The 19,002-nt window shown below is 39.2% G+C and overlaps 1 protein-coding gene across 4 annotated transcripts in view; it reads left to right on the top strand.

Moving 5' to 3' along the window:
* Positions 1–19,002, top strand: part of CSNK1G1 (casein kinase 1 gamma 1) — a 215,469-nt gene that overhangs the window by 102,707 nt on the left and 93,760 nt on the right. For all 4 annotated transcript variants that reach the window (XM_030814545.1, XM_030814544.1, XM_030814543.1 and 1 more), the window contains exon 3: positions 17,375–17,415. In XM_030814545.1, coding sequence (XP_030670405.1) covers positions 17,375–17,415 — 41 coding nt within the window. The remainder of the gene's footprint in view (positions 1–17,374; positions 17,416–19,002) is intronic.

The raw sequence follows: 19,002 nt of genomic DNA, 5'->3' as shown, positions 1-19,002 counted from the left end.
CAAATTGTTGGGATTACAGGCGTGAGCCACCGCACCCAACCTCAACTCTTTTATTTTTCAAGGGACTGTTGGACCTTTTTTTTTCTACCTGGGTGGCTGAAATGTCTCATTGGTACTTCACTCTTTTTCATTTTCATGGGTTCCCATTTGATCTTTTAATTTTCCACATTGATATGGAAGGTCTTCAAATAATAAATGATCCATCTGTTCTGAAAAAGTACTTCAATTCTGTTTCAGACCCATAATGAAATATTTACTGATAAAATGATATAACATCTGAGATTTGTTTCAAAATAATAAAGTTACTGAAATTGGGTAGGTTACATGGGGGAAAATCCTATGCCTTTGAAGTTATGCATAAAAATTTTAAAAATACAAAAATACTTCAGTATTTCTCTGCTGCAGAAAATCATACTTTCTAGAATGATTCATTCCAGTTTTTCTGCCCACCACTATAATATAGAACATTTTACAAATTGTCTTTGTAAAGCGTAGGCCCTTGAAAGTACATAGACACTTTCTCAAAAATGGAATATGAGTCCTGCTTTCATGCTATTTATAAATGACTTTCAACTTCTCCCTTTCTTTTGGCCCTTGCTGCCTTTTACCTCACTCCACGTAGCCTCACTTTAGACTTTCAGTTGTTAGAAGCACTCTCATTTTTCTTATTAACAGATTAATGAGAATATCATGTGTAATACCTTAGGAAAGTTACATAGAAACTAGTCCAGCCACTGACCAGCTTTTCATTGCAAAATGAAATAATTGAAACTGCTTTTTAGAAGATTTTTATTGATGGCTCTTATTATTCTTTGATCATAACTCACCCTAAAAAAATTGTAATTTAGTATACACATAGTTAATATCTGTGTATATGAAAAGTTTCATGAAATAATATTTTATCCTTACTAAGTATAATGTATTCTGATACTTTTTGTTTTATATATTTTTTCTTTAAAAAATTTGGTCAAGACATTTTTTAAAATCAATATTTGAATGTATTTACTTTATATCCCACTAATGGATCATGTTCTACAGTTTAGAAAACATTTGAGCATTGTCTGTCTTGTTAATAATGAACATGCTGTATATACCATCCCAGTGATATTAAGCTTTAATAAGATTTTCTTTTATTATAATGTACTTATTGATAGGTAAGCCCTTTAAAAAACTTGACACAAGAAGAAATTATTCTTGCTATTAACTGCTAATCATTTGGGAAATGTTTCTGCATAGTATACTAATATTTTAATACTATTAAGTTAGTAAAAGTGAAAAAATTATCTGCTTTTTTTCCTTTGAGTTGTATTGCTATCGTTATCTTCTTACCCCTAATCATACTGCTCACTTAAAGAGATGCTCTTTGGGTCGGGCACGGTGGCTCATGCCTCCCAGCACTTTGGGAGGCCCAAATGAGAGGCTCACCTGAGGTCAGGAGTTTGAGACCAGCCTGGCAACAAGGTGACACCCGTCTCTACTAAAATACAAAAGTTGGCTGGGTGTGGTGGTGTGCACCTGTAATCCCAGTTACTCGGGAGGCAGAGGCAGGAGAATTGCTTGAACCTGGGAGGCAAAGTTTCAGTGAGCCAAGATCATGCCACTGCACTCCAGCCTGGGCAACATAGCAAGACTGTGTTTCCGCAAAAAAAAAGAGATGCTTTTTGGGTGGAGGTGGCAATAGGCCAACCTGTCCTCTTCGCCCTAAATAGACATGGTAATCATCTGACTTATATAAAAGTAGTTACTTGTTTTAACTACTATTTGCCTCAAGTTCATTTGGCTGGATTTTTTTACAAGTTCTAGGTAGTAATTTATACATGTACTGTTTTCACTGAAGGGCAAGAAAATGTGACAGCTGGAGCTCTAACTAAACAGACTGTATGTTCCTTTATCAGTATGGCTCTGAGAACTGAGAACTCCTGATTCTTTGAAATAATGCAGTGTCTGATGAAGCTTACGGTAAATGTTGTCTCTGTAGGTGACTTACAGAAACAGGAAGTCTTCATGCAGAGGGTTTTATGGACAGCATCACATCCAGGACTGCTGCTTTGAAAGGGCTGAGCTTAAATATAAAGCGCCAGAAACTACTGTGTAATGCAGTTCCTTTTCTATTAAGAATAAAAGAACCAATAGCCAGGAAGTGAGCTTGGGAAGCATTGTGGATTTTGTGCAACAGATACTAAAAGCTTTCAGTGCTTGGGATTGTGCCAGCTCATCAATGGTACTTTTCTGTCCATTAAACGGCCTTCCTTCCTCGTAGTTATTGGTATGCTTTTATTTTTATTTTTTTTAGCTGAAGCAGTTATTTATTTTAAATGGGCAGGGTTTTAGCACAATCTTTGTAATTAAATTCATCTGGAGCAAAATTTTTGAGTACTGTACATTATTTAGGATAGTGGCTGAGTGATTGTCTAAATTTCTGAAACATGGCTGCATTTTGTGTTGACCTGTGACATTTTAATGAATGCATTTGTGCCCTTGCAAAGAAGTTCATTTGAGGCAATGCTTAGCTCAGGAGAATTATCAAGTCACCTCCAGTGCCTCTTAAGAAAAAGGATAATAAGAGGGTAACATGTATTTGATTCTTTTGGTGCCCTTAGAGAAATCAAGTAAACACAAGCTAGCATTTTGTGATGTATCAGCCACTATGTTGGGTGTTACATAGGCTTGTCTCACTTGTTATACTTCTGTGATTATACTCTTTCATATACATGTGAAAATAGAAGCTAAGAAGCATTTTATAATTTGTCTGTCACTTTTAGGTTTAGTGAGAATTTGGAGGAATGCATCATAGTAGCATGGAATGATATTGTTTACTCTCCTAACTAACTCTGTTCTCCCAGGACAGCTTTGAATGCAGCCCAACACAAAATTGCAAACTCTCTTAAAACATTATGTGATTTTTTTTTTTTTTTTAGCTCATCAGCTTTTGTTAGTGTTCATGTATTTTATGTGTGGCCCAAGACAATTCTTCCAGTGTGGCCCAGAGAAGCCAAAAGATTGGACACCCCTCATTTAGACCCTTCCATTTTCCTTATCCCTCACATTACATGTAATCCAAATGTTGTTAGGTTTTCCTTCAAAATACCTTGCATGAAGATCCTATTTTAGTCCTCTCAGGAATTATTACCTCTTCTCTGCTATAATAATAGAAGTAATAAAAATTAGACTTATCTAGTACCTTGCAGTTTACAAAATATTTGCACATATTCTATCATCTTCATAACAGCTCTGTGAAATAGTTATTCTTTATATGTTCTGTTATAAAAACATCTTATTCATCTTCTTTCTAATTACCCCATTCGCTTCTGTTTTATACATTGGGGCCAGATTAATATTTTTTATTTTGTTTATAATTGACAATAATTGTACCTGCTTATGGGGTAGAGTGTGATGTTTCAATACATGTGTACATTATATAATAAAATAAGGGTAGTTAGCGTGTTCATAGCCTCCAATCTTTATCCTTCCTTTGTGATAATAACTTTCAACATTCTCTTGTCTAGCTATCTTGAAATATACAGTGTGGTAAGTCCTCACTTCATCAATAGGTTCTTGGACACTGTGATTTTAAGTGAAACCATGTACAAAGAAACTAATTTTACAATAGGGTAATTGATAAAAACAAGAGTTAAGGCCAGGCACAGTGGCTCATGCCTGTAATTTCAGCACTTTGGGAAGCCGAGATGGGTGGATCTCTTGAGCCCAGGAGTTTGAGACCAGCCTGGGCAACATGGCAAAACCCTGTCTCTACAAAAATTAACTGGATGTGGTGGTGCATTCCAAGATTTCTTGAGCCTAGGAGATTGAGACTGCAGTGAGCTGTGATTGCACCACTGCACTCCAGCCTGGGCGACAGAGCAAGACCCCATTCCAAAACACCACCAGACCTGCCTTACGAGAGATCTTGAAAGGAGCAATAAATATAGAAAGGAAAGACTACTACCAGCTAATACAAAAACATACTTAAATATACAGACTAGTGATACTATAAAGCAACCTCACAAACAAGCCAGCATAATAACCAGCTAACAACACTATGTCAGGATCAAATCCATACCTATCAATACTAGTCTTGAATGTAAACGGGCTAAATGTCCCCATTTAAAAGTCACAGAGTGGCAAGCTGGATAAGAAGCAAGACCCAATAGTATGTTGTCTTCAAGAGACCCATCTCATGTAATGACATCCGTAGGCTCAAAATAAAAGGATGGAGGAAAATCTACCAAGCAAATGGAAAATAGAAAAAGGCAGGGATTTCAGTTCTAATTTCAGACAAAACAGATTTTAAACCAACAAAGATTAAAAAAGACAGAAGGACATTACATAGTGGTAAAAGGTTCAATTCAACAAGAAGACCTAACTATCCTAAGTATATATGCACCCGACACAGGAGCACCCACATTCATAAAGCAAGTTTTTAGATACCTACAAAGAGATGTAGACTCCCACACAATAATAGCAGCACTCCACTGACAGTATCAAACAGATGATTGAGGCAGAAAATTAACAATGATATTCAGCACCTGAACTCAACATTGCATCAAATGGATCTTACAGACCTCTGCAGAGCTCTGCACTCCAAAACAACAGAATATACATTCTTCTCATCACCACATGGCATATACTCTAAAATCAACCACATATTTGGACATAAAACAATTCTCAGCAAATTCAAAAGAACCAAAATCATATCAAACACATTCTTGCACCACAGTACAATTAAAATGGAAGTCAAGGCTGGGCACTGTGGCTAACACCTGTAATCCCAGCACTTTGGGAGGCCAAGGTGGGCTGATTGCTTGAGCTCGGGAGTTCAAGACCAACCTGGGCAACATGGCGAGACCCTGTCTCTATTAAAAATACCAGAAAAAAATGGATGTGGTGATGTGCACCTGTGGTCTCAGCTACTTGGGAGGCTGAGGTGGAGGATTGCTTGAGCCTTGGGGAGGTGGAGGTTGCAGTGAGCTGAGATGGGGCCATTGTACTCCAGCCTGGGTGACAGAGTGAGACCCTGTCTCAAAATAAATAAATAAATTGGCCGAGTTCAGTGGCTCACACCTGTAATCCCAGCACTTTGGCAGGCTGAGACAGGCGGATCACTTGAGTTCAGGAGTTCAAGACCAGCCTGGCCAACATGGTGAAACCCTGTCTCTACTAAAAATACAAAAATTAGCTGGGTGTGGTGGTGCATGCCTGTAGTCCCAGCTACTCTACTCAGGAGACTGAGGCAGGAGACTCCCTTGAACCCAGGAGGCAGAGGTTGCAGTGAGCTGAGATCGTGCTGCTACACTCCAGCCTGGGAGGGAGAGTGAGACTCCATCTCAAAAATAAATAAATAAAAAAAAACATACGTACATACATAGTAAAATAAAATAGAAGTCAAGACTAAGAAAATCACTCAAAACCATGCAATTACATGGAAATTAAACAACCTGCTCCTGAATGACTTTTGGGTAAATAATGAAATAAAGACAGAAATCAAGAAGTCCTTTGAAATTAATGAGAACAAAGATACAGCATACCAGAATCTCTGGGACATAGCTCAGGTAGTGTTTTTTTGTTTTTTTTTTTTGAGACAGAGTCTCGCTCTGTCACCCAGGCTGGAGTGCAGTGGTGCGATCTCAGCTCACTGCAAGCTCCGCCTCCCGGGTTCACACCATTCTCCTGCCTCAGCCTCCCGAGTAGCTGGGACTACAGGCGCCCGCCACCATGCCCGGCTAATTTTTTTGTATTTTTAGTAGAGATGGGGTTTCACTGTGTTGGCCAGGATGGTCTCGATCTCCTGACCTCGTGATCCGCCCACCTCGGCCTCCCAAAGTGCTGAGATTACAGGCGTGAGCCACCGCACCTGGCCACAGCTCAGGTAGTGTTAACAGGGAAATTCATAGCGCTAAATGTCCACATCAAAAAGTTAGAAAGATCTCAAATTAACAACCTAGTATCACAACGAAAATAATTAGAGAAACAAGAACAATTCAACCCCAAAGCTAGCAGAGAAGACAAAAAATAACCAAAATCAGAGATGAACCGAAGGAAATTAAGACACGAAAAACCATTCAAAAGATCAACAAATCTAGAAGTTGGTTTCTTGAAAAAAAATTGATAAATAGGCCACTAGCTAGACTAATAAAGAATATAAGAGAGAAGATCCAAATAAACACAATTAGAAATGATGAAGGGGATGTTACCACTGACCCCACAGAAATACAAACAGCCATCAGAGGCCAGGTGTGGTGGCCCATGCCTATAATCCCAGCACTTAGGGAGGCCAAGGCGGGTGGATCACTTGAGGGTCAGGAGTTCAAGACCAGCCCGGCCAGTATGGTGAAACCCTGTCTCTACTAAAAATACAAAAAAAAAAAAAAATAGGTCTGGTGGCATGCACCTGTAATTTCAGCTGCTGGGGAGGCTGAGGTGGGAGAATCACTTGAGTCTGGGAGGTGGAGGTTGCAGTGAGCTGAGATTGCACCCCTGCACTCCAATGTGGGTGGCAGAGTGAGACTCCATGTCAAAAATAAAAATAGCCATCAGAGGCTGGGCACAGTGGCTCACGCCTGTAATCCCAGCACTTTGGGAGGCTGAGGTGGGCGGGTCACCTGGGGTCAGGAGTTCAAGACCAGTCTGGTCAACATGGCGAAACCCTGTCTCTACTGAAAATACAAAAATTAGTTGGACGTGGTGGTGTGCACCTGTAATCCCACCTACTCGGGAGGCTGAGGCAGGAGAATCGCTGAACCCAGGAGGCAGAGGTTGCAGTGAGCTGAGATCACGCCAGTGCACTCCAACCTGGGCCACAGAGCAAGACTCCGTCTCAAAAAAAAAAAAAAAAAATAGCCATCAGAAACTACTACAAACACCTTTGTGCACACAAGCTAGAAAACCTAGAAGAGATGCATAAATTCCTGGACACATACACCTGCCCAAGACTGAAGGAAGAAGTCTTGATTTCCTGAACACACCAAGAATGAGCGAAGTCAAATCAGTAATAAATAGGCTACCAACCAAAAACCCAGGACCAAATGGATTCACAGCCTAATTCTACTGGATATATAAAGAAGAACTGGTGTCATTTCTACTGAAACAAAAAGTTGAGGAGGAGTGACCTATGGCATACTTCTGATCACAAAAACATTACCAAACTTCTAGATAAAGGCCCAAAACACTTGTAATGTTAAACATTGAAATAAATGTGGACTATACATACATTTAAGACAGATTAATAAAAAGATAATTACCCTTTTTTTTGGTGAATCAGTGAGTGATGGCAGCACAATGGTGGTGGGTAAAATCAAGGACTAAATGTTTGCAAAGCAAAAATGGTAAGGAGAATATCCTACTACAATGCAGTGCAAAAACAAATATAGCAGGCTCCTTGAGCACTTTTGTACTCTGTTGTTGATTGTCTTGCATATATATGATTACCATAGACTAGAATTTTCATTTTACAATAATTTGTATTCATGCATTTTTTCAACCCACTTATCCCAGTTCAGGGTCTCAGGTTGCCAGACCCTATCCCAGCAGTTTAGGGCACAAGGTGGGAATCAACCCTGGAGGAATGTCATTCTGTGGCAGGATGCTGATACATACACCCACATTCACTCCTCCTGGGACAATTTAAGCACCCCAGTTAGCTCAAAAACAATTGAAATAAAAAGAATAAAAAATGAAATCCTGTATGTTCCCCAAAAAACAAACAAAACACCCCAGTTGACCTAAGGTACACATCTTTGGGATGTGGGAAGAAACTGGAGTACTGAGAGGAAACCCACACAGAGATGAGGAGAACATGCAAACTCTACACAGATGGTGGTTCTGGCTGGGAATTGATTTTTTTTCTTATCAGTATTATAACATGAAATGATGTTATTTGAGGTCCTTTTGTTAGCTATAGTCATTCTACTACTTAATAGAACACTAGAACTTATTCTTAAAATCTCACTGTAACTTTGTACCCATTGACAAACCTTTCCTTATTCCTCTTCCTTCTCCCTCCCCAGCCTCTGATAACCACCATTCTGTTCTCTCCTATGAGATCAGCTTTCCTAGATTCCACATATAAGTGAGATCATGCAGGATTTGTGTTTCTGTGCCTGGCTTATTTCACTTAACATGTTCTCCATGTTTATCCCTTTGCCACAAATGACAGCACTTCGTTTTTATAGCTGAATAATATTCTATTGTATATATGTACATTTTCTTTTCATCTATTGATGTACACTTAGGTTGGTTTCATATCTTGGCTATTGTGAATATGCTGCAATAAACATGGGAGTGCAGATACCTTTTTGGCATACTGGTTCCCTCCCCTCCCCAATTTTCTTTAAAAAATAAAATTTATTTTATTTTATTTTTTTGTAGAGATGGGTTTTGCCATGTTGCTCAGGCTGGTCTTGAACTCCTGGGTTCAAGTGATCCTCTCACCTTGGCTTCCCAAAGTGTTGGAACTACGGGCATGAGCCACCATGTCTGGCTAACATACTGGTTTCAATTCCTTTGAATATATACCCAGTAGTGGAATTATTGGGTCATATGGTAGTTTTGTTTTTAATTTTTTGAGAACTCTTCATATTGTTTTCCATAATGGCTGTACTAATCTACATTCCTACTAACAGAGTATAAAAATTTCCCTCTCTTCACATTCTTGCCAGCATTTGTTTTTTTGATAATTGCCGTTTTAACTGGGGTGAGGTGGTTTCTCATTGTGGTTTCGACTTGATTTCCCTGATGATTTGTAATGTTGAGCATTTTGTCATGTATCTGCCAGCCATGTGAATGTCTTCTTTTGAGAAATGTCCATTTTGGTTTTTTGCCCATTTTTAAATTGGATTATTTGTTAGTGAGTTGTTCAAGTTTCTTATATGGTCTGGATATTAACCCTTTGTCAGATGAATAATTTGCAAATATTTTTTCCCTCTAGGTTGTCTCTTCACTCTGTTGAGAAACTTTTAAATTTGATATAATCCCATTTGCCTGTTTTCACTTTTGTTGCCAGTACTTTTTTTATTTTTCTTTTCTTTTTTTTTTTTTTTTGAGACAGGGTCTCGCTTTGTCTCTCAGGCTGGAGTGCAGTGGCACAGTCTTGGCTCACTGCAACCTCCTCCTCCTGGGTTCAAGTGATTCTTCTGCCTCAGCCTCCCAAGTAACTGGGATTACAGGTGTGCACCACCACGCCCAGCTAAATTTTTGTATTTTTAGTAGAGATGGGGTTTCGCCATGTTGGCCAGGCTGGTCTTGAACTCCTGTCCTCAAGTGATCCACCTCGGCCTCCCAAATGCTAGGATTAGAGGTGTGAGCCTGCCTTGCTTTTGAGTTCCCATCCAAAACATCTTTGCCTAGAGAATGTCATGAAGCATTTCCCTTGTGTTTTATTCTAGTAGTTTTATAGTTTTGGGTCTTACATTTAAGTCTTTAATTCATTTTGAGTTGATTTTTGCATAAGGTGAGAGATAAGGGTCTACTTTCTTCCTTCTGTGTGTGAATATCCAGTTTTCCTAGCACCATTTATTGAAGAGACTGTTTTCCCCAGTGTATATTCTTGGCACCTTTGTCGAAAATCAGTTACCTGTAAATGTGGAGATTTATTTCTGAGTTCTCTATTCTGTTTCACTTGTGTGTTTTTATGCCAGTACCGTGCTGCTTTGGTTACTGTAGTTTTCTAGGAGATTTTTGCATCGGGTAGAGTGATTCTTTTGACTTTGTTCTTTTTGCCCAAGATTATTTTGGCTATTTGGAATCTTTTGTGGTTCCATATGAATTTTAGGATTTTTTTTCTCTTTCTGTGTTGAATGTCATTGGTATTTTGATAGAGATTGCATTGAATCTTGTAGATCGCTTTGGGTAGAATGGACATTGTAACAATATTCTTCCAATTTTTTTTTATTTTTTTTAAGAGACAAAGTCAGGGGCTGGGCGTGGTGGCTCGCGCCTGTAATCCCAGTACTTTGGGAGGCCAAGGTGGGTGGATCACGAGGTTGGTGGATCACGAGGTCAGGAGATCTAGATCATCCTGGCCAATATGGTGAAACCCTGTCTCTACTAAAAATACAAAAATTAGCCAGGTGTGGTCCTCATGCCTATAGTCCCAGCTACTCAGGAGGCTGAGGCAGGAGAATTGCTTGAACCCGGGAGGCGGAGGTTGTATTGAGCCGAGATCGTGTCACTGCACTCCAGCCTGGCGACAGAGCGAGACTCTGTCTAAAAAAAAAAAAAAAAAAAAAAAAAAAAAAGACAAGGTCTTGTTTTGTCACCTAGGCTGGAGTGTAGTGACATGAACTCAAAGATCCTGGACTCAAACATTCTTCACATCTCAGTCTACCTACTAGCTAGGATTATAGGCACTTACTCCTACACCTGGCTAATTAAAATAATTTTTTTGCAGATACAGTGTCTCATTATGTTGCCTAGCTGCTCTCAAACTCCTGGCCTGAAATGATCCTCCTGCCTTGGCCTCCTAAAGTGCTGGCAGTAATAGGCATAAGCCACTGTGACTGGCCAATTTTCTTCCAATGGATATATTTCATTTTTTTAGTGTGTCTTCTTCAGTTTCTTTTGTTAGTATTTTATAGTTTCCCTTGTAGAGATCATTCACCTCTTTGGTTGAATTTATTCCCAGGTTGTTTTTTTTTTTAAAGCTATTGTAAATGGGATTGCCTTCTGTATTAGTCTGTTCTCATGCCGCTAATAAAGACATACCCAAGACCGGCTCATTTATAAAGGAAAGAGGTTTAATTGATTCACAGCTCCGTAGCTGGGAGGCCTCACAATCATGGCAGAAAGCAAAGGAGGAGCAAAGTCACATCTTACATGGCGGCAGTCAAAGAGAGCATGTGCAAGGGAACTCCCCTTTATAAAACCATCAGATCTTGTGAGTCTTATTCACTATCATGAGAACAGCATGTGAAAAACCCACCCCATGATTCAGTTACCTCCCTCTGGGTCTCTCCCACTATACATGGGACTTATGGGAGCTATGATTCAAGATGAGATTTGGGTGGGGACACAGCCAAACCATATTTCCTCCCACACACTTGTGCTCCGATTATATTCTCTATTTTTCCACTGGTTTGTTTTTGGCATTAGAAATGCTACTAATTTTTGTATGTTAATTTTGTATCCTGTAACTTTACCGAATTCATTTATTCTAATAGTTTTTTGGTGGAGTCTTTGGGATTTTCTATATATATGATTATGTGATCTGCAAACAGGAACAGTTTGATTTCTTCCTTTCCTATTTGGATGCCCTTTCTTTTGCCTCATTGCTCTGGATAGGACTTTGAATACTATGTTGTATAAAATTGGTGAAAGTGGGCATCCTTGTCTTGTTCTAGTCTTTTGAGGAAAAGCTTTTAATTTTTCCCCATTCAGTCTGATATTAGCTGTGAGTTTGTCATATATGGCCTTTATTATGTTGAAATGTGTTCCTTTTATACCTAATTTATTGAGAGTTTTTATCATGAAGGGATGCTGAATTTTATCAAATGTCTTTTCTGTGTCTGTTGAGATGATCATATGGTTTTTGTCTTTCATTCTGTTCATGTGACGTATCATGTGTATTGATATGCATATGTTCAAGCATCCTTAACATCCCTGAGATACATCCCACTTGATCATGGTGAATCATCTTTTAGTGTGTTGTTGGATTTAGTTTGTTAGTATTTTGTTGAGTATTTGTGCCTCTATTTTCATCAGGGATATTGGCCTGTAGTTTTATTTTGTTTTATCCTGGCCTGGTTTTGGTATCAGTGTAATGCTGGACTCAGAATAAGTTTAGAAGTATTCTCCTCCGCTTTTTTTTTTTTTTTTTTTTTTTTTTGAGACAGAGTCTCGCTCTGTCGCCCAGTCTGGAGTGCAGTGGCGCGATCTCGGCTCACTGCAAGCTCCGCCTCCCGGGTTCACGCCATTCTCCTGTCTCAGCCTCTCCGAGTAGCTGGGACTACAGGCGCCCGCCACCACGCCCGGTGGTTTTTTTTTTTGTATTTTTAGTAGAGACGGGGTTTCACCGTGGTCTCGATCTCCTGATCTCGTGATCCGCCTGCCTCGGCCTCCCAAAGTGCTGGGATTACAAGCGTGAGCCACCGTGCCCGGCCTCTCCTCCGCTTTTTTGAAATAGTTTTAAAAGAATTTATATTTGTTCTTTCAACGTTGGATAGAATTCAGCAGTTTGAAATAGTTTGAAAAGAATTTATATTTGTTCTTTCAGTGTTGGATAGAATTCAGCAGTGAAGCCATCAGGTTCTGGGCTTTTTCTTTGTTGGAGGAGTCTTTATCATTGCTTCAATCTCATTACTTGTTATTCTGTTCAGGTTTTCTATTTCTTCTGACTCAGTCTTGGTAGGTTGTATGTATGTTTCCAGGAACTATTCCATTTCTTCAGATTTTTAAACATTTGTTCTCATATAGTTGTCAGATTAATATTGTAAAAATATAACTTTCACCATTTGCTTTTCCCCTTCATTCACAGCAAGCTGAAGAATGAAGTTAAAACTCCTATATTTGCATTTAGGATTATCCATAATCTTATTCTAAACTAGCCTTTCTTTTTATCACCCAAGAACTTTCTCACAAGAACTTTCTACGTATATCAAGTCAAGTTGTTCACTTTAGCATCTCTTACCTACCGAATGTCAGATACTATGTTTGTTTCTAGCGATAAAAAGATGAATTAAACATTCTTGTCCTCTGGAAATTTACTGCCCAGTGGAAGTAAAAAGATATATGCATAAATAATTATAGGTAGAAGTTCATGAAATTGGGTGCTGGCTTAGTCTTAAGACTAGAAAGTATATTTAGAAAAGGGCTTTTTTTTTTTTTTTTGTAAACAAAAAGGCATAAAACCACAAGGAACCAAAAAAAAAAAAAAAAATGGAAAAGAAAGTGAAAACAGATTGAGAAATGTTAACAAAATTTTGGAAGCTGAAACACAGATAGTTAGGTGGTAACTGACTTAGCACTCCAGACAAGGCTGAGTGCCTGAAGGGGCAGGCCAGTTAATGCTATAAAATATACCAGATAGGTTTCAGAATTGGAGACACTAGGAACTTCACAAAGGTGGGATGCAGAAGGGGCTAAAAATGGAAAACTTAGTTGAAAGTCAACTGCACTGTGAAAAGCGGCTGCCCAGCTAAATGCAGGAAAAATAAGAAAAAGGTTGCACACTGAGCCCGGGAGTGGTGGCTCACGCCTGTAATCCCAGCACTTTGGGAGGCCAAGGCAGGCGGATCACAAAGTCAAGAGATTGAGCCCATCCTGGCCAACATGGTGAAACCCCATCTCTACTAAAGATACAAAAACTAGTTGGTCATGTTGGCGCGCACCTGTAATCCCACCCACTCCAGAGGCTGAGTCAGGAGAATCACTTGAACCATGGAGGCAGAGGTTGCAATGAGCTGAGATCATGCCACTGCACTCCAGCCTGGGCAACAGAGCGAGACTCTGTCTCAAAAAAAAGAAGAAAAAGGTTGCACACTGAATGACGAGACTCCTCAAGACTTCTTGTGGAAGAAACAAGTATGTAAATGCCCAGGATTTCTTTGAACTCTTGCTTTTTTTTTTTTTTTTTTTTTTTGAGATGGCGTTTTGCTCTTGTTGCCCAGGCTGGAGTGCAGTCGTGCGATCTCGGCTCACTGCAACCTCTGCCTCCCGGGTTCAAGCTATTCTCCTGTCTCAGCCTCCCGATTAGGTGGGATTACAGGCATTCACCACCACACCTGGCTAATTCTATATTTTTAATAGAGACGGGGGTCTCTCCATGTTGGTCAGGCTGGTCTTGAACTCCTGACCTCAGGTGATCCGCCCACCTTAGTCTCCCAAAGAGCTGGGATTACAGGTGTGAGCCATTGCACCCGGCTGCATTTTTTTCTTCAAAAGAAATCTATGCAGAATTTCTTTAATATAGTAGGTTTGTTTTTATATAAAAAAAGACTTTCTCCAAATCTTCAAATGAAAATGAGGATCCAAGAAAAGTGTATCTTACTTGTCCTGTAGCTTAGTACACAAGGGCCTTGGCACACTTCCAAGTACCCACGGGTACATACCTCAGAGTGGGGACCTGGCATTGGTTATTATTCATAACCTGTCCTTAGCTTAGTGGATGTTTGTGGCTTTTCTTCTGTTTCTTCCCACACACTGTGCTTCGATTATATGGGTCTACCCACAGTATATCAAATCCTGTGCATTTTCTATCATTTATCCATATCATTGTTCAAATTAGTATTTTTTAAACATAGAAAATGCCTTTTATTCTCTCTTCTGTTCATCCTTCAGGGCTCACTTCAAGTGCTGCTTGTGCCCAAATTCATTACCCTCCATATCCAAGCTCTTCTACTGACTCGTTTGTATTTCTGTTTTAACACTCACTGTATCATATGATTTATTTGACACACTTTTGAGCCACCACATACAAGACCTTGTGTGAGGAGCTAGAATACAGTCTATGAAGGGTAAGAACTGAGGTTGCTCATCTTAGATGTCTGGTATCTGTTTAGATGGGCATTAAATATTCACATGCTTTTCCCTACTTCTGTTCTCTTATTTTTCTAGTTAATCTTGTACTACCTCACAATGCTCATGCAAAATCACAGATCTTATGAGGTCACAAAACCTGTCATTTTAAACTTTAAGATAGCATTGATGTTCTGCAATTATACAGGAAGTAGGAACAGGGAAAAATGGTATTAATGGCTTTTTTTTTTTTTTTTTTTTTTTTTGAGACAGAGTCTTGCTCTGTTGCCAAGGCTGGAGTGCAATGGTGCGATCTCAGCTCACTGCAACCTCTGCCTCCCGGGTCAAGCGATTCTCCTGCCTCAGCCTCCTGAGTAGCTGGGATTACAGGCGCATGCTACCACGCCTGCTTAATTTTTGTATTTTTAGTAGAGACAGGGTTTCACCATGTTGGTCAGGCTGGTCTCGAACTCCTGACCTCATGAGCCACCTGCCTCGCTCTCCCCAAGTGCTGGGATTATAGGTGTGAGCTGTAATTAAGTTCTTAGGGTTAAGCCTGTGCTAAAATTAGTTGTTTTTTTGTTTTTTCTAAGACAGAGTTTTGCTCCTCTCTCCCATGCTGGAGTGCAATGGCACGATCTTGGCTCACCGCAACCTCTGCCTCCCAGGTTCAAGTGATTCTGTTGCCTCAGTCTGCCGAGTAGCTGGGATTACAGGTGCCCACCACCACCCCCAACTAATTTTTGTATTTTTAGTAGAGACAGGGTTTCTACTGTTGGCCAGGCTGGTCTCAAACTCCTGACCTCAGGTGATCCACCCACCTCGGCCTCCCAACGTGCTGGGATTACAGGCATGAGCCATTGCACCTGGCCCTAAAACTAGTTTTAAGTCACAGTAACAATGCTCATTTCATTTCAGGAAGAGCTGTCTTGAAAAATCTTTGCGCAGCATGACATCTGGTGTGCAAGAAGTCCTGGGCCAAATTAAAGTTTTAATCTGCCTGGGAATTGGCTATTTGTTACTGCCTCATCTGTTCCTCTCTTACTTATTACTATCCTTTTTATAATTTCATGAAATATATTTTAAAATGGCTTTGGTGGGAACATTAATCAGAAACATAAAGTAACCTTTAGAAGGTTAATGCAAACACTATATATGAGAGAAATGCCTATTTTCTACTTGTGCTCCCCTAGAAAAAGAAGTTATTCATCTTATGGTTTCTTAGGTGTTTGACCTAAGAAACCAACCTGTTAGTCTTCTTTTTATCTTACTTGCAGACAAAAATTAGTCCTAAATTAGTGTACTCTTTGACACATAAAGGTACTCGCAATCTGATGGCAGTATGAAAAGTTTAATGATGTAGTTATATTGCAGAGGGCCTTCTGTTGTCTAGAGGTTTGTAAATGAGAATTTGTATTGTAAGCAGCTTTTTGTGTTTGTTTGTTTATTTATGAGATGGAGTCTTACTCTGTTGCCCAGGCTGGAGTACAGTGGTGTAATCTTGGCTTACTGTAGCCTACACCTCCTGGGTTCAAGCGATTTTCCTGCCTCAGCCTCCCAAGTAGCTGAGATTACAAGCGTTCACCACCACCCCTGGCTAATTGTTGTATTTTTAGTAGAGGCAGGGTTTCACCATGTTGGCCAGGCTGGTCTTGAACTCCTGACCTCAAGTGATCCACCTGCCTCAGCCTCCCAAAGTGTTGGGATTACACGACACCCAGCTTGTTTTTTTATTTATAAAAACAATGTGCATTATATAAAAATCAGAAAATACTAAAATAGTAAAACTATTTTATATTCCTTTTATATTCTTTTTCACGCACATATATTCAGCTGTGTATTACAGAAATATAACATTTACTGGTATATTTTAAAAATAGTCATACTATATGTACAGTACCAATAACTTTTAATCAGTCGAGATTTTGAGTGTCTTATATGTGCTGAACATGGTCTTAAGCACCATAGGATATTGAGAAAACTTAAAATCCCTATCCTTAAGATATTTACACTCTAGCTAGATAAGAAGGCAAACGTGTAAGAAGAGATACGAAGTTCAGTGCAGTGGCTAAACTACATGATATGTACTAAGCACTCAGGAGGAATTAAAGTTAAGGCTTCCAAGGATTAGTGAGGATGGGGAGGTGAGAGGAGCTGAGTATCCAGCATATATTACAGGTTCACTAAGTGAATGTTGTTGCTCTGGCCCTCATCATCATTCCAAGTTCTTAGTCTAAACGTCTGGGAATATTGATTACATTTGTAGAAATAGGAAAGTTTAAAGGAAAAACCGTTATTGCAGGAAGAACTTTGAGATGTGTAAGTGTTGTCTAGCTGAAGATCTGTTTCCTGTAAATAGTTAAAGATATAAGGCTATTGGTTCTGGTGAACAGTCAAAACAGCTTTGAGAATCATCTGCTTACAAGCAGTAGATGAATTCTCCAAAAGTAGGTTTGGGCAATAATTGGTTTTATTCACACTATCCTTCATGCCATCCAAAGTTGACAGGAAATACCATGACAAAATATATAGAATTCTATTTGCCAGTTAGTTCAAAGAATGAAGGTTTGTGTTTATTGTGCCAAGAGCTAAAATCTGTTTGAAATTCTGGCATTTCTTCTTGAATTGCCTTGTGGCTTAATAGTTGGGAAGCATTAATATGCACGTGTGTGTGTGTGTGTGTGTGTAAGAGAGATTTGTTTTCTCTTTTAGGAAAATTCTCAGGTGTAGCTTAAATTTCTAAATTTTCAAGCTGTTCTAGCCTTGCTAGATCTCATCATCTCTGTAGCTTTTCACTTATACATCAAGTTTCATTTATGTGAACAGCATTGGGAATATAACCTTTCTCATGACCCTGTAAGCTAATATTTTGCTTTGCTTTTCCCAGAATAAATGTCACTAAAACATATACATTCTGCTTTCCTCTTAGGTAAAAATCTCTACACCAATGAATATGTAGCAATCAAACTGGTGAGTAGAATCTGTTTGTGGTAATTAATGTTTTGGTGCTCCCATTGCTTATATCTTTTTATAGGAAATAGTTTTAAGCATTTGTTCACAAAAATGCTAATGGTTTGGGATTTTTTTTTGTATATGATCCCACATTTTTCTTCAATTATAGTGTTGCAGTGATGAATCACTGTATACTATATAACACTATATAGTTAAATGATACTAACTTTAGTGTTAGCAATGATGACTCAAAAATTAGTTGATTAAAAAAGGCTGGAAGAACTAGTAATTCTGTGAACTTAATCTTTCACAGAGGTATCTTAATTAAAAAGATAAAATCATTCAAAAATTTTGCTGTTTTTTCTCTAACTTAACTGATTTATTTTTTGTACTTAGAAGAAAATCATAACTGATCATTTAATCATGGCCTTAAAAATCTGTCAAGCATGAAAAACATACCATATGATCATCTTAGAAGCAAAGAAGTCAATTGGTATATTAGTACTAACCTTGTGATTAATTAAACTAGTCATTGAAAATGATACCCTATTTTAAAAAAGTAATAATTTTATTATTTTTGAGGACTAATAATTTTAAAAGACAATTCTTTATCTTATATTTAAGGTTGATAACAAAACCATTTTTTCATGTGAAATGTTTCATATGACTAGTTTCACTGAAACTCTGTGTTTGTCCTCATATAAGTGTCCCAGGATTTACAGGTAGCTTTGTTTTATTAGTTGGAAGCCAGAGGAGTTAATGGTTGAAGGAAATTGAAGGAAATCTATGCTATTCTTTTCTTTTCTTTTTTTTTGGAGACAGGGTCTCACAGTGTTGCCCAAGCTGGAGTGCAGTGATGTGATCTTGGCTCACTGCAACCTCTGCCCCCTGGGCTCAAGCGATCTTCCCACCTCAGTCTGCCTCCTAAGTAGCTGGGACTACAGACTACACATCACCACACCTGGCGAATTTTGTATTTTTTGTAGAGATGGGATTTCATCATGTTGCCCAGCTCGGCCTCCCAAAGTGCTGGGATTACAGGCGTGAGCCACCATGCCTGGCATTGTTATTTTCTAATGAATTGCACTTACCACATCCACACTTGTTCTGTGATTGGTCGTTCTTCTCATCCAGCTTGCTTGTGGAGGAGTTAGGGTTGTCTTGTGAGGAACTGACAGTTACCAGATGTGTTTCCCTACAAATGGGGTGGGCGGACAGGGAGCAGGGCTTAAAGCAGCAGGTACCTTCTAGGAAACCAAGTATTTTTGTATTTTGACTTGGAACTCTTGTTGGATAGATGGGAGCAGGAAGAGAGGTAATACATGTAACAATGCAGGTCAAATATCCTCTTAGATTGAATATTAGAGGATTAACTGAACAGACGCAGTGGCTCATGCCTGTAATCCAAGCACTTTAGGAAGCCAAGGCAGGCAGATTGCTTGAGCCCAGAAGTTCAAGACCAGCCTGGGCAACAAGGCGAAACCCTGTCTCTACAAAAAATACAAAAAATTAGTCAGGTATGCTGGCAGACACCTATAGTCCCCACTACTTTGGAGGCTGATGTGGAAGAATCACCTGAGCCCAGAAAGTCGAGACTGCAGTGAG

The sequence above is a fragment of the Nomascus leucogenys genome, chromosome 6 (genome assembly GCF_006542625.1).
Source record: "Nomascus leucogenys isolate Asia chromosome 6, Asia_NLE_v1, whole genome shotgun sequence".
In the NCBI taxonomy this organism is placed as follows: Eukaryota; Metazoa; Chordata; class Mammalia; order Primates; family Hylobatidae; genus Nomascus; species Nomascus leucogenys.
Note: the sequence above shows the minus strand (reverse complement) of the source record. Positions and strands in the feature narration are given on the sequence as shown.